Below are 22,895 nucleotides of genomic sequence, written 5' to 3'. Positions count from 1 at the left end.
AATGCTGCTCTGAAACATACTACTAGAGGGCACTGTTACTCTAGAGTTAACACATTTTATTTTTTTAGTCCATACTACAAGTCTGGAATAATGAAACTGAATAAAGTACTTACAGCATAATTATTATACTAAAAGTACAGTAATGCACAATTACATGCTGCTGGAGGTGGGAGTTCCTCCTGTGTGGTATTAAAATGAAGCAATATAAGTGAGAGTTCTAGGTGGGGTATTTAGACTTACTAGTGAAAGTTCCTTAACAGCTTAATGAGTTTTTAAGGAAAAGATAGTCATGGATTTTTGACACACCTGTATTAATTGGATGTGAGCCAAATGCAATTGCTGATTCAACTTGAATAGAGTTGAGCTGATTTGACAGTTTAAGATTAGATATCCAAATTATATGTAGACATATTCATTCCTATGCAAAATAAACTGCCCTTGTGGATAAGAATAACTTTGAATGTTTTTCAGAGTTTGTTCACAAAATATTCTTGTACAAGCAGAAAACAAAGTAGATTGTAGAACTAGATCAAGAGTTATGTTATGCTTAGATTCTCCCCAGATATTCTTCTCCCTCAAAATTACCTCAGTCATTTGGGGAAATGTATGAGCTTGCTTTTATTCTAATGCGAGAGTCATAATGAAATATATTTCTTCTTTCCTTAAATAGGAATCGGATAGCATCTCTTTTCATTATTGGTCATTATTTGATGGCCATGCTGGATCTGGAGCAGCTGTGGTAGCCTCCAAGTTGCTGCAGTATCATATTGTAGAGCAGTTGCAGGAGATTGTAGACATCCTGAAAAACTCTGCTATTCCTCCACCAACCTGCCTGGGGGAAGAGCCAGAAAGCATGAATGCCAGCTGCAGAACTCTAACCCGGGCAGCCTCATTGAGAGGAAGCGTTGGAACTCCAGGTTCACCTGGCACTCCACCTACTCGTTTCTTTACAGAAAAAAAAATCTCGCAGGAATGCCTTGTCATGGGAGCTATTGAAACTGCATTCAGGGAAATGGTAAGTATCGTTTGGTGGTTTGGATGTCTTCAGAATAACTCTTATCTGTAACGGTAAATATACTTGGAGAATGGGAACTGGTATCTAAATACATTGCTGATCTAATACCTTTTCAAATGTTGAACATATAATAAATGTTTGACTGTACATTTGTAAACCAGATGATCATTGCCAAAACACATAAATGGATTATACCTAAAGTGGGTGACATTGGATTTACAATTTGCCCTTTTCTCTCTAATGAAAGGCAAGATGTATGAAAGTAGCTACATGGAGAAAGTTAATGATACGCTTGTTTAAAAATATGGCTTTTTCTTCACTGGATATTGCTATGGGGAAACATTACTTTGTGCTCCCAGAAGGGGGAAAAACATTTACTAAATAAATATAAAAATTGCAATATGAAAATCAGCTTTGCTAACTATTGTTTTTCTTTGTCCTTTGTACAGACTGCTTTCCATTGTCAATGTTAGTCATTTGTCTATGTTATGTGTGTTCCAATGAAAACCATTGTTTCTTTTTTATCCTGGCTGGAGGTCATTGTAATTATGAGATAAGCCTTGTTTAATAGAAATTGTAGAATACAATAGTTTTGTTATGTCTCACCTGTATCCACAGGTGAGAATACAAAGTTCCAGAGTTCAAAATATTCAAACAAGAACAAAACCAGACTCAAAAGGGTTAATTGTACTGTTTTCCAGTCCTTGGCAGTCTTCCCGGAATCTGTCTGGCAACTCAGAATTGTTCATAAATCACAACAACTGCTTCAAAAGTATCCTTTCGAATCCACAAAGCACTTTGCTCCAAGCAAAGATTGAGAGTCAACACGCCTCCTTAAATCCCCTGGATGGGCGTGTCAATCTCTCTAATCAGTGTCTGGCTTGACGCCTCCTTTCAGATTGTGATTGACATTTCAATCTTCTCCTAGTTCTAGCGTCAAGGCAACATCCGTCAGTGTCTTCCTCGCTAGAAACCTCTGGCTCATTTTGTGGATCAGCTGCTTGCATGAACGAAGTCCAAGGTTCTGGAGAGGATTGTCTCTCCGACAATCTCTCATCCTCCTGGCTCACATCTGTGTCCTCTGATAATTCAGAATCCACATTCACAGTAGGCTCAAACCTTCCATCTTCAGAGGTATCAGAGTCAAAACTCCCAGCAGGGTCAATCCTTCCAGTCACAACAGTTTTGCCTTGTGCTTCTCTATTAAGATCATGTCAAATATAATTTCAAATGTGACCTGTGGTGAGTTTGTTAAGAGCACCATCTGCACGAAAACAACCAGTCTCAAGAGCACCAAGCACTCCTCAATTAACCTCTATTTCTCAATTAACCTCTATTTCATTCTAATAGGGTGCGAAGTGTCTCAGGTGGCACAGTTTTGAAAACCCTGCCTTAAACACAGAATTATTCAGAGTGTGTAATAGGACTGTTTGAATATTTTGTATTTTTTTCTGAGTTCAAGAACACTCAAGAACAGCCGTTCTGTACTTCAGGCAATCATTTTGCACTCAAAATGGAGTTTTCAAATTAAAAAAGTTTCAAAACTCTTTGCACTTTCCTATTCTATTCAATTACTATCCACAACCTTTATCAATATTCTCTTCATCCATTATGTACATACATGCTGAAGTCTCTGTGGATTGGCACTGCTTTGCTTAGAACATGTCAGGAAATGGTTCAATAATTTTAAGGTTAAAAATCTCCAGTGTGCTGAGGAGAATCCAAGGAATGGGTTAACTCTGCCTCTCTGCTCTTTAGACTGAGTCTGTCAATCTTTCATAGCCATGCCTCTTGCGCATACATTCTCAGTTTTGACTCTGTCTTCAGCTCAAATAGACACTTATAGATTAATTCCAACATTCAAATTCAAAGAGCAAAAGACACAGAATTTCCCTTCCTTGGATTCTCACTTGGGCAACAGGAAGGCAATTGGCTTTCTCCAGCGTTTGCAGGGAAAATGAACTGACAGGCAGTCTTCCCGGTGTGACCAGCATAACTGCCATTATCCAGCTCAGTCCAGTGAAAAAAGCCAAGATCCCTTGGAATTTCCCGCAGTCTGCGGAGGGGACTGGAGTCATTGCCCGGTCTCCAGTGGATACTCGTTGGTGGCAATCAATCAGCCACAGCAGCAATGTTTCTACTTGAAACAAGTCTGCCTTATTCGAAGGGCCAGCCTGGCCCCAGGCCCCAAAGAAATGCTCCTCAATTCTGAAATCGGCTGTCACAGGAGCAGCTGCCCGAGTTAGGGCAAAAGTCCTTTTCTCCAAAAAGGTCGCTAAGGCCAAGGAGAAGGATGTGCAGAGGCGTCAAAAGGCCCTAGGCAAGCAAAACACTAAAGCTGAAAAGGAGGCAGAGTGGATTTCCAGTGGTGACATCAGGATGGTGTGGAGAAGGGTGATGGTTCTCCATTCCCTAGATCTGAAATTTTACAGCCTCTGAGTGAGGCCAGGCAAATTAATAACTTGAGCTCCCAGTCTTGGTCACCAGATGGCACTCGAGAGCAACCCTCTCAGCCACAGTTTTCAGTGACAGACAGCAATGAGATGTTCCTTTCTCCCCTTTCTAATCTGTTCCCAGCAGAGGGGCTTTGGGAACCAGCTCCAAAAAGGATAAAGTATACCCCAGAGGCTAACTTTACCCCTACAGTGGCAGGACTCCATCCAACAGAAACTCAGGAACCAGAAATCTCCCCTCAAATGAGGCTCTTGATCTAAGAGGCTATTGCTCAGGGGATTGCTGCAAGCTTGCAGCAAAACCATCAGACAGCCTCTGTAGCATCTGATAACATGAAATCGCCAGGGGCATCATTCTGCACCCCAGCTTCCAAGAGAATTGTCGGTCCTCCAAAGGTTTAATTCCCCTACCTCTTCCATGCAAAGCCAAGAATCTCTTGGATGAGGAGGAACATAGGGAATTGATGTCTGAGGATGAAGGGATAGCTCCAGAGCCCCCCAGCCTTCACAAGGCTCTTTCACCCTGCCTTGTTTAAGACTTTTTATACAAGGCCAAGACTACAGCTCACAAAGGAGCGGACCCATCCACGTCAGATTCAGCATTGGGCTTGTCTGACTCAAATGATTACTGTTTTCAGAGCCTACCACAGATAACGAGGCGATTCCCTCCCTAAAATTATTCCTGGATGTTGTCCAGTGACAATGGGCATTCACAGCCTGCTGACTACTGTAGCCTCTGCTCCCTTCAAGGGTGACAAGCTATTTCGAGAGGCCTTAGAGCTATCCTCATAGAGACCAAGGGCAAAAAGAAGGTCCTACCCTCCATACCCAGGTGCACTGACCGCTGGCCCTCACCTTACTTTCGAAGGTCCTCATTCAGACCAGCAGATGCTGTATCTGACTTCTCGCATGCACAAAGGATATATTTCCAATGTCAGGATCGCCAATCCGACAGGGCCGGCTACAGGAACAAACAGCAGTCCCAGTTCAAATGGCCATTTCGAGGTAGTGGAAATTGTCCCTTCTGTCACGCCTGACGACTGCAATTCCAATCCCCCCATTGGTAGCTGTCTAAGTCTCTTTGTGGTTCAGTGGGAAGAAACCACCACAGATGCATGGGTCCTGAACACAGTAGGCTAGGCTTCACTCTCAAATTTCTCTCCACACCCCCAAGATTCTTCATTCATTGTCCCATCTTAAAAAACATCTCAAAAATCTTTAAGTTTATTAAAATGAAGGAAACTGGCATAAGTATTCAGACCCTTTGTAACATCACTTGAAATCTAGCTCTGGTGTCCTCCATTTCTCTTAATAGTTGCTGAAATGTTCCAACACTTTGATTAGATTCCACCTGTGATAAATTAAATTTTTTGGACATGATTTGGAAAGACATACACCTCTATAGAAGGCCTCACAGCTGACAATGCATATTGTAGCACAGCAAAAGCCATGAGGTCAAAAGAACTATCAGCAGAGCTCAGAGACAGGATTATTGTAAGGCACAGATCTGGAAAAGGCTACAATAAAATTTCTGCTGCACTGGAGGTTCCTTAAAAGCACAGTGGCCTCCATAATTCTCAAATGGAAGAGGTTTGGAACAACCAGGACTCTTCCAAGAGCTGATTGCCCAATCAAACTGAGCAATCAGGGGCCTTAGTAAGAGAGGTGACTAAGAACCTGATGGTCATTCTGACTGAGTTCCAGAGATCCTGTGTGGAGATGGGACAGAATTCTAGAAGAACAACAATCACTGTAGCCACTCTGGGCTTTATGGCAGAGTGGCTAGACGGAAGTATATCCTCAGCGCAAAACACATGAAAGCCTGCTTGGAGTTTGCAAAAAAGTTCCTGAAGGACTCTCAGCCTGTGAGAAACAAGATTCTCTGGTCTGATGAAACCAAAATTGAACTACTTGGCCTCAATTCTAAATGTTACGTCTGGAGGAAACCGTTCATCATCTGCCCATCATCATCCCAACAGTGAAGCATGGTGGTGGCAGCATCATGCTGTGGGGGTGTTTTTCAATAGCCTGGACTGGAAGACTGGTCAGGGTTGAGGGAAAGTTGAAATTACAGGGTTGCGCTTAATGAAAACCTGTTCCACAGTGCTCAGGACCTCACACAGGACCAAAAGTTCATTTTCCAATATGACAATAATCCTAAGCACATAGCCAAGACAATACAGGAGTGGCATAGGGACAATGCTATGAATGTCCTAGAGCAGGGGTCCCCAACCACCGGGCCGTGGACCGGTACTGGTCCGTGGAACATTTCCTACCGGGCCACCGGTTTGCTGAGCGCCGCCATCTTGTTTGACGAGAAAGTGCTTCCGGGTGAGCTTTTCTGGTTGGAAAGTGGCGTTTGCGTCCTGAAGGAATCCTTGTGCCTTAGTTTCATCGAAGGGGGGGGGGGGCTTCAAACGAAACTAAGGCGCGAGGATTCTTTCAGCACCCAAGGCAAGGCGAGCCGAGCGACCACCCCAAAGCTATCCCGAAGCGAAGCCCATCGACAAAGGAGGAGTTGAAGGTGGCAGGGAGAAGCGGGGGACAGCTGGCTGGCCGGTCGCTCGGCTTGCCTTGCCTTGTCATGCGTGCTGATGCCGGTACCGGGCCGTGGATCATTTTGTGATGCCGGTACCGGGCCGTGGCACAAAAAAGGTTGGGGGCCACTGTCCTAGAGTAGCCCAGCCAGAGCCCTGACTTGAACCCTATCGAACATTTCTGGAGGAACCTGAAAATGGTTGTCCACTGATGGTCACCATCCAATGTGACCAAGCTTGACAGGATTTGCAAGGAAGAATGGCAGAAAATTCCCCAATCCATGTGTTCAAAGCTTCTTGCATCATACCCAGAAAGACTCGAGGCTGCCAAAGGTGCTTCAACAAAGTACTGAGTGAAGGGTCTGAATACTTACGCCAATGCAATAGTTCATTTTTTTTTTCTTTTTACTAAATTTAGAGACTTTTCCAAAATTGTGTTTTTCACTGTGTCAAAATAGGGTACTGAGGGTAGATTAATGAGAAAAAATGAATTTCAATAACTGTAGAATCAGGCTGCAGCATAGCAAGATTGACAAAAGTGAACGGGATCTGAATATTTTCTGAATGCCCTGTACGTGTATAATAAGACTCTGTCAGTCTCTGAAACTTTTGGTTCTTGGTATCTTGGGTTCATCAAAAAGTACACAGTTCACACATGAATCCGGAGGTGGCCTCATTAGGTAGTATAGCATCTGCTTTCATGTAACCGATTAAATGCTATTAAGCCATCTGTGTTGAACAGTGCTGGATCTTATTTTTGAGAAATGCTACTATCATTGCAAACCATACCCTGTTTTAATCAGCTTTGGGAGTACTGCAAGGACCTGCTGAAACACTAATCTTGTATTTCTAGTGTAAGAATATGGAAAGGCTGAACAGGACCTTTTTTATAGGCATTTCATATAAATAAAAGTTTTTGTACAACAAATGGTGTATTTGTAGGAACTAGAAGTAGAACTAGAACGTCAAATATGGGCCATATTTGACGTTCAGCTCCTCTGAACACACATGCACATGCACACACACACACCATGCCCCAAGCTTCTCTTTAATACCATTCACATAGTTGTTGTCTACTCCACATTGAAAAGGACATTTCTGCAGTGGGGAATCTACTCTACTTTGTAGATTGCCCTGTGCAATTTTAAAATCCTGGATTTCAGATTAATAAATGACTTTAATCAAAGGTGCTCAACATGTAGGCCTAGATTTATCTGAGTCACAAACTTAGTTTGTGTCAAGATGGCTCCCAGAACTCTTGTATTGTCAGATTTTGAAGCAGAAAAATTAACATAAAAATGATCTTTTAAAAAGTAATTCCTGTTTTTCATATTTGGTAAAGTGAGGTGATTTTTACTTCAAGCTGCTCTGTTTTCTTTCTGTTTGCTGCAAAACAGAAACAAAAGGAATCACAAGGAAACTGTTAGTATAATTTAACAATGGGTGCAGGTAGTCCTCAACTTACAGCCATTCTTTTAGTGACCAAAATTACAATGGCACTGAAAAAAGAAATTTATGATTGTGTTTCACCCTATGTCCCTTGCAGCATCTCCATGATCATGACAAAATTCAGATGCTTGGCAACTGGTTCATATTTATGATGGGTGCAGAGCAGAGGTGGTATTCAGCAGGTTCTGACCAGTTCTGGAGAACCAGTAGCAGAAATTTTTAGTAGTTCGGAGAAGTGGCAAATTCCACCTCTGACTGGAGATTTTACAGTATCCTTCCCCTGCAACACCCACCAAGCCATGCCCACAGAACCAGTAGTAAAAAAAAAAAAAGCGAATCCTACCACTGATGCAGAGTCCAGGGATCATGAGGAGTCACCTTTTGTGACTTTCTGACAAGCAAAATCAATGCCAAAACCAGATTTATTTTACAGCTATATTACTAATTTAATAACTGCAGTAATTCACTTAACGGCTGTGGCAACAAAGGTAATAAAACAGGGCAAAACTCATTGAGCAACTGTCTCATTTAGCAACAGAAATTTTGGGTTCAATTGTGGTAAGTTGAGGACTACTGTATTCTGCTTTCTGGCTTTCAGGGTTTTTTTAAGATAATATATTACTGCATCTACCATTCTTTTCTGTTGTAGTGCTTAGTTTTGGAACAGTCTCCTTCTAAAATGTGGTTGGCCCTAACTCTGATAGCCTTTAGAAAGGCTTTAAAACTGATCTCTTTTCCCCCATGGACATTATACCAAGATCATAATGGTATATTTGCTGTTTTAATTGTAAGAGTCTTCTAGTTTTATTGCTTATGCTACCTGCAAATGTGATCATGAGTGTTGGGGAGTCGTATATAACTCTTCCAAATCAGTCAGTCAATCATTATAGTCCATTTTACTACCATGCTGTATAGTGCTATGTGTTTAGTTTGTATAGTGTTATGTTGAGCGCAAGAGTTAACAACAGTTTTCTTTACTTCTGCTAGTGAAAAATAGTTGAATCAAGACATGAACTGAGATTGAAATCTTAGTATTTGACCTTCTAGGTTTGGACATGCAAGAACCATTCTTTCCATTTCATGCAATTTAAATTATTACAGTCCGTTCTGTTACTCTGGTCACATGGTATATGTGTCAAATAATTGTTTAATAGTACTTTGCTTTCTTGCTATCGTCCTTAATCAGTTGCTTTTTCTGCTCAAGAGTTAAGCATTCATTAATTTGTACTTTCCTAGTGTGCCAAAGGCAGAAGAAACAACCTAGCATGGTCTACTTTTCAATCTAAACATCACTCAGATTTATTGTCATGTTGAAATCACTTTCTAAATTACAATGTAATTTTTTTTTCTCCTCAGGATTTGCAAATAGAACGTGAAAGAACTGTCTTCAATATATCTGGTGGTTGTACAGCTCTTGTGGTGGTGTATTTACTGGGGAAACTCTATGTGGCAAATGCAGGTGATAGCAGGTAAGCTAAATTTGTCATTTAGCTGGAAAATTGTAAGTAAAGTTATTTTTATATTTACATTTGTATGTGTTCAAACTAAAACATAAATGTATTTCTGTCTCCTTTCATGAATTCCATTTTTCACAAAAATTAATTCTGAATGAAGTTATGTTCTCCGCCACTTTCTGATGCTAAATCTTTCCTTCTGGCGGTGTCTTAGCTGACTTGAAGTTTCTGGGACAATCTCTTAAGATTTTTCTTCCCCTTCCTTTTGATGCTCTACCACGTCTTCTTGCTGCATTACAAGTTAAACATGTTTCAGTGTTCGTCTTTTCTTGGGTTTTTTGGCAGTTGAAGCAAATAGTCCAGCAATCCAGAGTGAACGCATCAATCTGAAGTACTGAAATAACTTGTAATTATATTTTATGTGATTGGGTTTTTTTGCCTTCAAAATAAAACTTTGATTCATTTGGCAAATTCATATGTTAAAGTGTCCTTAAAATGAAATCAGGTCTTTGTGTGAAGGCTAGGCCAATTCCCCCGTCCCCACTTGAAGTATACTTTTATCTTTCTCTGTTGTGGTTTGTGTACTCTAATTTTTAATGATTTTTTTTTTAAATTCCTTTTTAAAATTCTTTTTAAAAATTTTTAAATTCCTTTTTTAAGGCATGGATTTTAGCATTGTTTGCACAAAGTTGCATTGCTGTTGTGCAATAGCATTTTAAAAAAATAGTTCTGTTAATGTTTCAGCAGTACATTGCAACATAAATACAATGCATTAAGCATAAATGTATATCAAATGCACTGGCTACCAATCTCTAAAACTATTCTGATAATGCAGAATTTATAGTAAAATTCTCAGCCAAAGATTTGTATTCTAGATAAATATATAAAGTTTACTCTTGTCTTCATAATCAATCATTTCTTTTATAAGAATTTTCTTAGAGGAATATAAGAAAAATACTTACTTGACTGATTTCTTCATCTGAGCCTAACATACTAAACTTATGAAAATGAGTAAGGAAATGCTTTCAGTAACTGCAGTGTTAGAGCAATCCAGATGGCAATAGGGAAATGGCCTGGCACAGCAGCAAAAGTCAGTAAATCCAAATAAAATACATTTTTAAAAAGAAATCCAGGAAAGAACTTCTCTAGTTGTACATATTATGATTACTACTAGTCATATTAGAATGGACATATTTACTACAGTATAATTTTTAAGCCGTTGCTAGAAAATACTAACATTTATGTTTGGCTATTTATGCAAATAGTTAGTAGATGCATATCAAGTACCAATGTATTTAATTGTAGGAGTCAGTGGAGAAAAATCATACTTAACAAAATTTCTTTGTTCCTTTCCTACTCTTGCTGTTTTCTGATCCATATAATAAATAACTTCTTGCTGTGAATATAGTAAACTCTTTTTTGTTCATTGTATCTGTCCCACCTCTTCCTTTATAACATTTAAAATGCTTCTTTAAACATGCATATGTTTCTGCCTCACCTATGCAAAATTCCTAATGTCTGTAGCCTTTTGATAAAATGAGACATACTTCCTATGGTTTCAAATTCCTAAAAACTGTCAAAAAGGAATTGATAAATGATTTTATTACTTTTTAGCAGATTTTTGAATCTATTATAGAGATATGCAGTTCATTGTTGTGTTTCAAAAAATTTCTGGTTGAAAATGTATGTAACAGAATCAGGGCATCTTATGAATACTTTTTCACAGCAGGAAGAGAGTGTTTTTCTTTTTTCTTTAGAGTATTCAAATGCCAGATGACCTTATACAAATGAAATTACTCTTTCAACTCTGCAGCATGGTAGTATGTGCAGCTTAAGCAGGATGACTTTCTCCTACATATTTGGATTTCAGTTTTCCCTCTTTACAAGAAGCTTGAAATCTAAGCTATATCACAGAGTTGCTAAAATATGTTGAATGTGTTAGTCTGTTTGATGGCTTATGAACCAAAGTATGCTGGAATACAGATTTCTTTTCCTTATATAGAATCATATGAAGGTGCCTTGGGAAAAATAGGATTTGGATTATGGTTTTGACAACCTGGACAAAATTATTTGTTATAACTTTGTTATTTGAGTTATTAACTTTTATTATCAGGAAATTCTTCATATAGCCTGGATATGACTTAAGACTCCAACTTGAGTCTACTCCTTCTGTGCTTTACTAAAAAGCATTATGTGATAGACTTGATTGATTAAAGTAGTGATGGAGGTTAGTATCTGTAAGTCAATCTGGTGATAACCATATGGAAGATTAGGCTTATTATATTAGGGAAGTACATTATGAAGAGTTTAATTCAACAAATGAAATTAAAGAAAGAAAAATAGTCATGTTGTATGTCTCTGAAACTAAGAAAAAATATAATAAATCTGAAGAAAAGTAGGCTGGTTTTGTGGAATAGAGTTCAATACATGCAGAGAATTAAAAGTATAGTTTTAATACATGGCTATTGCTAACAGGTATGTCAGAAGAAGTGTCATCTAGGCTGATAAAAATGCATCTGAAAGTACAATAGGAGCCTATTGATTAGTGAATACATACATACATACATATGTTTTCTTAAGTTTTTGCGGGTACTTACATGTATGGTATTCAGCTTTGTTCGGGTATTTTCCCACGTCATTATAGTTGTGCTTTTAAAGTTGTAGCAATCTCATCTGCCATCATCAGGTTTCTGTATTGTGTTCGACGAACAATACAGACGAACACAATACAGAAGCCTGATGATGGCAGATGACATTCTGCTGAAATGTTGCTACAACTTTAAAAGCACAACTATAATGACGTGGGAAAATACCCGAACAAAGCTGAATACCATATGTGTGTGTGTGTGTGTGTGCGCGCGCGCGCGCGCACATGCGCACGCACACACACATACATATATACATTGCTCAAAAAAAAAAAGGGAACACAAAAATAAGACATCCTAGATCTGAGTGAATGAAATATTCTTATTAAATACTTTTTCATTACATAGTTGAATGTGCTGACAACAAAATCACACAAAAATTATCAATAGAAATCAAATTTAGCAACCCATGGAGGTCTGGATTTGGAGTTACACTCAAAATTAAAGTGGAAAAAAACACTACAGGCTGATCCAACTTTGATGTAATGTCCTTAAAACAAGTCAAAATGAGGCTCAGTAGTGTGTGTGGCCTCCACGTGCCTGTATGACCTCTCTACAAAGCCTGCCACTTCTGGCACGCTTGCCATAGGTTCACCATCATGGTTATAGCAAAGATTTATATAAATTATTTACATAAGTTATAGCAAAGCCACAAGGTTACATAGATCTTATAAAAATGTTGATCAAAAACAGTTTGAGCATCTATTTTCTCTAGCAGATGATCCCAAAGAAACAGTTGTATCACTACTGATAAGGAAACAGAGTTGTAAGTACTGTACCTTCATGGTGTGAAACATTAAACACATTCCTAGAACAGACATAACAACTTTGGTAAGTGACTTATAGCAAGGCTGTAATGGTTATTCTAAAAAGCAGATAAGCAAATGCTTCAAATCTTCTGTTTGTTTTCCCCTCCTCGTAAATGTGAACTTTAATCAATCACTATCAGACACAGATTTGTATAATAATAAAAGTTCATTCTGAAGGATTTTAAGCATGCAGGCCTGCACATATATTTACAGACACACAAACACACACATATGAAGCATAAGCATGGTTATATAATCATTTAACTTGGGTTCTTATTCTAACCCATCACACTGATGGTTTAAAAAAGGAAATTATGTAAGGAAGTTAAAATTCATCTGAATATATAAGTATGTTACTATATAGGTATCAGGCAGTGCCTTATTTTACCAGTTGATAAGAAAATAATGTATGTGCTACTGTGCTTCAGAGAAATCTTTTTAATGATGCCAAAATTGCATAAACAAAACCACTGTTGAAACGTTGTTTGAGTTAGTTGTGACTTTGTCCTCTTTTGTCAAATTAATTAGAAGCTCCAGATGCATTTAAAGATGCAAAGATTCTCTGTTGTATCTTTATGAATTAAAGTATCCACTGGCTCAGCATATGATTTAGATTCATATTCATGGTCAAACTTTGTTATTTCAGAAAGAATTAGTTAATAAATTGCTTCACTGATGATATTTCAATTACTGTAGTTAAAAAAAATTGAAGGCAGTTTTAACTATAACATTACATATTAAACAGTGTTTACTCATTCTTTCTTTTGACAGAAACCTAGTTAGGTTTTTTTTTGTCTAAACATGGTTTTGTTTCTGCTAGACATGCATTAATTTCTGCTAAAATGTTTTTTTTTCCTGAAATGACATGTGCATTCTGAATAAGTAAGCCATTTGCATAAGTCATGTGGAGCCAGAGATTGAAGACCCTTCACTCCTCTGAGGTCCTAGCCTGCAGAAAGCTGTTCAGCAGTGTGATTTGTGCTATATGTTTCCTATGGCATAGGCAAATGTGCTTCTTTTATTTTTTGATTCAATACATGGAACACATCAATACTTCAGTTTCTTAAAGTCATCTTTTTTAGGGACTGCTCTCCACACTCTCACTATATGTTGGATTTTTCAGAGCCATAATAATTAGAAATGGAGAGGTCATTCCAATGTCTTCAGAATTCACACCAGAAACAGAACGTCAGCGGCTCCAGTATCTGGTAAGAGGCCTAAATCCTTATATTAGTAGATGGTAAGAATGGATTTTTAAAACCAAGGTGTTGGAAGAAATGTCTATCTGGGTTCAGTTCTAAGTGGGAAGAAAGACACTGGAAACATGGAGGCTGATTGGAAAGATGGTTTAATGGTGGACAGGACCACATGGTTTGAAGTCCTGGGTAGCTGACTACATGGAGTGGAGAGTGAGATATAATTATACCCTCTCTTGGGCTTTGAACTTGCTTCCTGTTCCTGTGAAATAAATGTATTCTGATTAGTTGTCAGACTCCCATGGGGCAATGCATGGATAACTTTGTAGGTTGTCTTGAGTCCCAGGCTTGGTTAAATCTTGCTGGGTGATGTAATCTTCCCAGGTGCCATATGGTGAGATGGGTAGATGGCTAATCCTATTATGTCCTTTTAAAAAATAAGCCTTTATTGAAAAATTAAAACATTAAAATACAACATACAATACAATTATTTAAAATAAAAGTGTTATGTATATTACAATCCAATTTAATAGTGCTTGCATTTCAGTTGTTATTCCAGTGCATATTTTATACTTCTATTTGCAGGGGTGGCTTTCTACCAGTTCTGTCCACCTCTGTAGAACCGGTAGCTCTAAAGAGCAGCAGACATAGAACCGGTTCTATGTCTGCTGATGTTTTTGCCCACCTGACTGCCTTTATTCATCTTACCTGACCTTTATTTCCTGCTTTTTCAACTTCAGCTGCCGAGCGAGGCACAGCTGCAGTTAAAGAAGCAGGAAAAAAGTACTGTTTCAAAGGCTGCTTCTCGGCACGCAGTGCTGCTCAGCTGTCCAGGCACCAGGCTGATGACGATTTACAGGCGTGCGTGCAGGGAAGCACATCGTAAATCACCGAACCTCATAAATCACTGAACCGGTAGTTAATCCTGTCGGATCCCACCCCTGCCTATTCGTGTGTGTGTGTGTGTGTGTGTTTCTAAATTATGCATTCCTTATTTATTTGTTTATTTCTTTTGTTTATCCAAATTTTCCCATACTGTATAATAAACTGAATCATCCTTCTCTTTTAATTCTAATGAAAGTTTGTCCATTTCCGCACAGTCAAAGATCTTTTGGATAATTAAACTATCTGTCAACATCGAATCTCCTTTCCAACATTGTGTGAGTGCTAATCTCGCTGCTGTTATAATATGCAGGATTACATATTTTATCTCTTTTGTATAATTCCCTTTAATGATTTCCAAAAGAAACAATTCTGCTTTAAATTCTGTTTGGACTTTTGTAATTTCTTTTGACCATTTTCATATTTTGGTCCAATATTTCTTAACTTTTGGACAAAGCCACCATACGTTAAAGAAGGTACCCTGTATTTGCTTATATTTCCAACAATTTGGATTTAAATTAGGATACATTTTAGCCAATCTTGAAGGGGCTAGGTACCACTGATAGCACATTTTATATTGATTTTCTTTATATGCCGCTGATTTTGTTATCGTATAATTTTTTTTCCAAATCTTTTCCCAATCCTCCAATTCTATATTATGTCCCAAATTCATGGCCCACGCTATCATCGGTCCTTTCACTATTTCTTCTGCTAAATCATATTCTAATAAATAATTATAAATCTTTGATATCAATTTTTCCTCTGTAGCTGTCATTAGTTTATCTAACTGATTTGGTTCTATCTCAATTCCGAATTCCTCTTGGTCTTTTTTTATATTTTGGTTTTGAAAACACAGACTAAAAGTAACTGTAAATCTAACAATTTCTTACTTAAACTTGGGTCCTGGTTCTGTATCCTCTGTCAACTCAAAATCATTCTATGGTCTTTTAGAGTTGCCAACAGCAAAGGGAGGGGGGAGCAGTGCGACAGCTTGCAGCCGAAACTGCATTCCATAAATGTTTTCAAGATAGTAACTAGGTGACCAAAGTTTCTGCCGCGCAAAATTCTAACTGATTAGAAGCATCATCAAGCTTCTAATCATGAGCATGATTGATGACTCTTGGATATGGATTTATTTTATTTATTTGTCAAGCGATTATAAGATAATAGGTATAAGTATAAACATAGTTATGAATACATGAAATGGATACATATAAGAGAAATAAAAAGAAACAATAGGACAGGGACGGTAGCACGTTGGTGCGCTTATGTATCCCATTGGAGAATATGAATTATGCTACACCCAGGGGGTAGAGGAAAACCAGGGTCGAGGGTGACAATGAATGATGTGTCTCAGAATCAGCTACACCCAGGCAATGCCCCATCTTTAAACTCCCAATAAATCCTTTTGAAGTTTTGGAAGTTTTACTTGAGGTTCATGATATAAATGGGGTTATGTGCTGGAATCCTAACATCTTCACTGCTGGGCTTCCCCAACAGCCATCTACTCTAGCTCCCCACAGAGCATCTCTCCCTGCAATCACCCAGCAGCAAAGCCCACAGGAAAGAGAGAAAGACACTGCCAGTCCCATGATCCTTAGTGGGAACACAACTTTTTTTTCGAATAGTTTTTATTGAAATTAAGCTTTAAAAACATTGAACGTGGTGGTCTTTTTGACATATATCTCAGTCTTTACATTGTTTTATATATAAACAAAATATCACCAAACAATATAAACATTTATATACATATATACAGCTATACAGCTATATACACATTTACTTTGATCTTTATATCGATTTCTATCCTAGACATTATCTCTAGTTGTCACACTCTATATTGCAAAGTCAATGTTCTTATAGAGACTCCATATTATCACAGTTTCAAAATTTCCAAGTCTCTATTTTGTTTCTTTTCTATTCACAGACTATGTAACACCAAAAAGTTAAAGCTCTACAAAGTTTATCTTATGTATCTCTTCTTTTTTGCCCCTTCCAGCTTTATTCAGTTCTTATTATTTCCTGGTTTCTTTTCCACAAATTCTTTCACTGTCCAGCACTCTCGCTGCTACTGTTAAACCTTTCGCAGCTCTCACCTCTCACCAGGCTCCATGGTTCTGATCTCTTATATGCGCTCCCTTCCACCGCTTCACTCAATAAGCCTAGGGGAATACCTTTGTCAAATTCAGACCACCGTTGTTCCGCTCATTAATCACTTGCTCCGTCCAGTCATCAGATCATCTAGGTGGCCATTGCTGGTCGCCTTCTCCTGATCCGCTTGGATCCTGGTTTCTCCTGCCCTTCGCTGCCAGCCGCCGATTGCAAATGGTCCGCAGGATGCCCCACTCTTTCAGCTATCCCTTCGGGACTTCCACCAGCTTCGGCGAGCTCAGTGGGCATAGGAAAAGTGGCTTGCGAAGCAGAGAAGATTGCTCGCACCGCCGCTCTCTCCGACAGCTGGCCCCACCTCCCAGTGGGAGCACATCTGATTGGCTGGCAGCTGCTCCCTCCTTCCCCCTTCTGGGATATCCCTCTCAGACCAGGCCCTAGGAAGTGCACTTTAACAAAGTCAACAATAGGTAAATGAAACACAGCTGTTTCATCACAAATTTATAAGAACAGGCTTTCAAAAGTTCAGTTAATAGCTCATTTTCTAATTCCCCCCATTAAAAATCAAATTGTCCCCCTGTGAGGTGTGGGCCCCACATTGGGAACCACTGATCTACATGCTACTAAATTTATAATGAAAATCCACTGAAACAGTGGTGGGATTCAAAATGTTTTACTACCGGTTCTTTGAGCGTGGTGTGGCTTGGTGGGCATGGCAGGGGAAGAATACTGTAAAATCTCCATTCTCTCCCTACTCCTGGGGGAAGGTTACTGCAAAATCCCATTCCCTCCCCACCCTACTAACCTGCTTTCCAGATCCTTTGTAGAGTAACAAGAAGAACCAGCAAATCAGCTGGGACTTGGGAGGCAGAGAATAGATGGGGCAGGGCAAGTCAGAGATGGTATTTGCCGGTTCTCCAAACTACTCAAAATTTCTGCTACTGGTTCTCTAGAACTGGTCAGAACCTGCTGAATACCACCTCTGCACTGAAGCCATGTCAGATTTCAATATCAGTAGCATATATGTTTTTACAAAATAGGTCTTTTACTTTGCTCTTTTGTAAAAGAAAAAATTTTGAAGACCAGAAAAATGTAACTGTCTTACCAGATTTGTGAGAGTAAAAACAGTAGCATTCAGAAAGCAGAGGAAGATGAAAGCTTTAAAACAACAACTTATCAAGAGCTCTCATTAATTTCTTAAAAAAAATGTTTTAGGCTGAAATCTCTTGCCTATTAAGTTTATGGATTTTCCACTAACTAAGCAAATGATATGTATACTTTTTAAATTGTCCATTCATTTTTATTAAAGAAAGTTCATATATTTGGGATTGGCTGATACAGATTGTTTTGGCAATGGGACTTCTGTTTGGGCAGTCAAGGGAGACTGAGTCTAGATACCACTTTTCCAATAGTTTCATCTTCCAAGAAATGCTGAGGGTATTGGGAATCTATTAGCTCTTATGTTAGATGAGAAAATACAAATTAGTATTACTGAGTTGTGACGCTCTGCTCTGCTCAATAGAGGATCAAATGTATAAGCAGCTTCTCCCGATCATAAATGCTAGAAGAAAGATCAGCAATTGTGTACGCTTGACAATGAAAAGGTGTAACAGGGGTTTGGGGATAGTTTGATGAAACAAGGGAGAAATGTGAGTTGTAACTATGGATTTCTGGGATGATTGCCCAGTCAATGTCCTCTTTTAATTTGCAGGCATATATGCAACCCCATTTGCTGGGAAATGAGTTTACACATTTGGAGTTTCCAAGGAGAGTTCAGCGAAAGGAAGTTGGGAAAAGAATGCTTTATAGAGATTTCAGCATGATTGGTTGGTAAGTGCATGCCCTTTTGGGGAAAAATGGAAAATATGCTTTAAAAATCTCCCTACAGATGTGGTTGTACATATGCAACATTTAGAAATATAAAGGTATGATAATATACATTTCAATTACAAAACTAAGGACACTATATTGGAACGTGGATGTGGAAAACTGGTTGTGTCAAAATGTGGGAGATCGGGTGAAAACAAAAGTTCAGTCTTGTAATTTTTTCCCTGGTGGGGGAGGATAGGGGGTTGATAGGTGTGCAGCATCCTTGGGGCCAGTCATAAGGATGAAGGACCATAGGGGATAGCTTTAACTTTGGATCGTAAGTAGCTTTTGGTAACTTTAAAAAGCCACTAAGTGACAAATTAGCACTTTGTTTACATCTACATCTACCTCTGCATCTTTATTTTTTTCTGATTTTCTTTTTTTTTTAATTGAGGTGGTGCTTATTTTTCTCTGGAAACATATTTTAATCCAGTTGGTTTTCCTAACGTGCCTGCTGAATATAACACCCGATGCAGCTTTTCCTTTGTGTAATTGAGAAACTCTGCTTTGCAAATATAGTTACTGTAGGACTTCAGCTTTCAATGTTGTGTCTGGCTCACAAGAAGATAAGGCAAGTAGATGATGGCAAGGCCAATCCTGACCTTTCCAGTCCTCTGGTATGAATAGTTTTATAGAGTCAAGCATTAAAGTTCTGTTAGGCTTCATCTTCTTGAGAGTCATCTAATCAAAGAAATTCCACTGACAGTCTCCATTAGCTTTGCCACAAATACCAAAATAAAATTTAAAATGGCAACATCCCTTTTCCTGGTTTGGATTTATCTTCAGTCTATACCATGGCATCATGGCGGCATCACATGATGTATTAGCACTTCCCCCCCCCTTCACTAAACTGGGTGTGGGCGTAGTTAGCACACGACACATCTGGCCTAAGGGCCAGGAGTTTGACAGCCCTGGTCTATACCAAGCAATTTTATTAGCTGCTGCTTTGTCTTATTAAGTGCAATGGTCTTTCCTGCTAGATTGGAAAGGGTGTCAACTATAAAGTCTACTGAGGGTTGTCTGTGTACTGTTTTCACTTGTTGAGCTGTGCTTTTGTTTCCAAATCCATATCAGTTCCCACTATGAATGGTGGTTCAGTCACCTAGATAATATATAATGCATGGGTGTGTATTAGAACAGTGTTTCTCAACATCAGCAACTAAGATACATAGACTTCAACTCCCAGAAGCATAATCTCTTAGAAGTCTGCAAAAGAGCAGTGACTGTCTCTTAATGGTGTTGCCTTTCGCTTCAGTTATGCATACAATTTTATCCATGTACAGCTAGTCCTCAACTTACAACAGTTAATTTAGTGACCATTCAAAGTTACAGTGGCACTGGAAAAAGTGAGCCATGACAATTTTTCACCGTTACAACCCTTGCAGCATCCCCACGGTCATGTTATCAGAATTCAAACTCTTGGCAACTGACTCATATCTATGACGCTTTCAGTGTCCTGGGGTCACTTGATCACTTTTTGTGACCTTCTCACAAGCAAAGTCAATGGGAAAGCCATTCACTTAACAACCATGTTACTAACTTAACAACTGCACTGATTCACTTAATAACAGTGGCAGATGGGGCAAATTCACTTAACAAGTGTGCCGGTTAGCAAGAGAAATTTTGAACTCAGTTGTGGATGGAAGTCGAGAACTATCTGTAGTTCCCTTTTTTAAAAGCTATTTAGGCGGACAGCTGAACTTTTCTCTTAGACAAACGTAAAACTGAGGATGATTTTTTTTAACGTAATAGTAGCTACAGCTTCCACTAACTGGCAAACAGAGAAAAAAACCCACTAGAAATATTATGGAGATATTTGGGCTCCAGGTCTTGTTTGATTTCTAACTGTGTATGCAGGTGGCATAGAGCTTCATGGATTTTTTGGGGGAGTCTGGTTCAGTGATGATAAATGGGTGTATACAACCTGCGTTTTGCTCAAGATTTTCAGCCGTGGCTCCAAGAAGAGGGATCTGACCTTCCGTGTATTCTGCACATCTCTTGGCAGTGACAAATGAGCTTATTTTCTGTAGTTGCACACGTGGCAGAGGAACAGAAACAGTGGCATTGGGGCAGGATGAGCTGGAGAAAAAAAAAACAAGCCTCACAGATAACCCTCTCAATTGATGAGGAATGAGTTATCATTTAAAATTTAGGGCTCAACGTCACCACCAAATTGGCATGAACACATAATACTTTTTCTATGAGTTCATGATCACATTTACACTCATCCCCGATCCGCAGCTCAAGCAGCTTCCAAGCCCAAATGTCTGTTTGAGGCTCCTTTTCCATGGTTGCTGCTGCTGTCCATGACCGTTTCAGCTGGGGATAGAGCCTTGCTTGAACCGAAGCACTTGTCCCTGGTATGGCAACCTGGTTCCTTCTGAAGCCCTTTCCAGTTTTAATGGAGCATCCTAATTGTATATCAGTTTAAAATTCATTTGAGAGCACTAGATTTCCTTTTCCCCCCACCCTCTTCAAAATACGAGTTTAGTTTCTTTTGAAAGAGTCTTAGTGCTTTCTTTAAAAAACAGCATCCTGTTTAGATATTTGATTTCAACCTGGAGCCGGTGATGGTTTCTGTCAGCTAAATGTTGCTGGCTGTGTAACCAGCAAGGTTTTACATGGCCATGCTATTTGTTACTAGTTGGTGCGGATGTCCTCTTTTTTCCCTACCCTTCTCCATTTTTGGGCAATTCTTTGTTTGCTTCCAAGAGTTGCTAGACATGCTGTTATTTCCCTGTGATGTTAGCTGAGTTTGAAGCTGTGAAAATTCACTTCCTTTTACGTGTCTCACATTAAAAAGCCATAAGAACAGGACCACTTGCAGGTCTTGAGACAAAATGTAATGAGGAGAGCACAACATTTATGCTGCCATGCCCCAGATTGCAAGAAAACACTATGGTGGCTATCTGGCTATGCCTAGTTTAGAACTGTATGATAATTCCTGTTTGGGTCCTTGCATTGCTTCATCCTGAAAGATTTTGCTTTTACTTCCAAGTTGTTTTAGGGCATAGGATCATTTTTTTATTTCAATATTTCAGTTTTGACTTTGAAATGCACTGTCAACTTCTGCTTATTTGTTTTGGAGGTCAGTTTAGTGCCACAGCTAGGCTGAGCAGCTGGAGAAACAGATTCAGAAACTTATTCACAGTGAAGTAGCTGATTGATCTTGTTCCTGCCCTCTTTTTTCTATCCTATTTAGATACCTCTCTCTGCTATTTTTTTTACAATTCCTTCCTCAACTTACAACCATTTGTTTAGTGATTGTTTGAAGTTACAACAGCACTAAAAAAAGTGACTTAAGACTGTTGAAGCATCCCCATGGTCAAGTGATAAGAATTTGGATGCTTGACAACTGGCATGTATTTAGGATGGTTGCAATGTCTCAAAGTCACATGATCACCCTCGCAAAGTCAGTGGGGAAGCCAGATTCACTTAACAACTGTGGCAAGAAAGGTTGTAAAATGAGGCAAAACTTACTTAACAACTGTCTTGTTTAGCAACAGTCATTTTTGGCTCAATTGTGGTTATAAGTCAAGGACTATCTCTATTGTATTTCTGTCCTGCTACAATCTAACAGTTCCTGATCGCTTAGACTTAGAGACTATTTTCCCCTCTCCTCTTTTACTGCTGAATATTTTTAATTGAAGTTTAGTAACACTGCTGTCTATACAATCTAAATTTTATTTTAGAAGTGTAAATCTTGATCTTGGTGACAAACTGTTTTAGAATCCTGCCTATTTCCTTTCTAATAAACAAATAAAAGCAAACATTTGTGTGTGTGTGTGTGAGGGGGGGGAGGGGGAGAGAGAGAGAGAAAACACACACATCGGTGCTCAAGTTTGAGAAGAAAAATAAATCTAAAGTCAACATTCTGGGATGAAAATGAGAGGGTTTTGGGGGGGTGGGGTTACTACCCACATGTACACATGTACCTTTTTGTAGTAAATATGTAATAATAATAAAACGTAATAAAACACAGTTATGCTTATAGCCATAATTAGTACTGGCAATCACTACGGGGGAAATCGTGTAACTGTATCTCTGCTTCTTGCCTCCTTTTCTTGCCATTCCCTTTAGAGCGCTCAAATTCCTGCTTATAGTCTTATACACATCAAAAACAATGAGATTGCTTCGGCAACCTGGAGTTAGTAGCCACAGCTACGCTCTTTTTGCTGGAAGCTAGGAAACAAATGATTTCTCTTGGCAATCTCTCCTTTACCTGACCCTTTTCCCCCTTGGGCAGAAAGAAATTTCAAGAGTGAGTGTTTTGCATAGCCATAGCACATTGCAGGTCCCAGCCCCAGATTGCCTTGCAATCGCTTTCTCTGTAATCTCTCTGCTCTACAAAGTGGGGGGGGGGGGAGAAAATATTTCTTTGATATGATTACATTGGGAATCAACACTTCAGAATTCACATTTTTGAGACAGAAACTACCGAGGAATTTTAATGATCTCTTTACAGAATGGGGGAGTA

The 22,895-nt window shown here is 39.0% G+C and overlaps 1 protein-coding gene across 2 annotated transcripts in view; it reads left to right on the top strand.

Moving 5' to 3' along the window:
• The window catches only part of PPM1H (protein phosphatase, Mg2+/Mn2+ dependent 1H), a 54,796-nt gene that overhangs the window by 20,703 nt on the left and 11,198 nt on the right, over nt 1–22,895 (top strand). For both annotated transcript variants that reach the window (XM_026700272.2, XM_026700263.2), the window contains exons 3-6: nt 671–1,015; nt 8,811–8,923; nt 13,486–13,570; nt 18,261–18,379. In XM_026700272.2, the coding sequence (XP_026556057.1) occupies nt 671–1,015; nt 8,811–8,923; nt 13,486–13,570; nt 18,261–18,379 (662 nt within the window). The remainder of the gene's footprint in view (nt 1–670; nt 1,016–8,810; nt 8,924–13,485; nt 13,571–18,260; nt 18,380–22,895) is intronic.

Source organism: Pseudonaja textilis, chromosome 5 (assembly GCF_049901715.1).
Source record: "Pseudonaja textilis isolate UNSWEBS1 chromosome 5, rPseTex1.2, whole genome shotgun sequence".
In the NCBI taxonomy this organism is placed as follows: Eukaryota; Metazoa; Chordata; class Lepidosauria; order Squamata; family Elapidae; genus Pseudonaja; species Pseudonaja textilis.
This window is presented reverse-complemented; position numbering and strand designations above follow the sequence as displayed.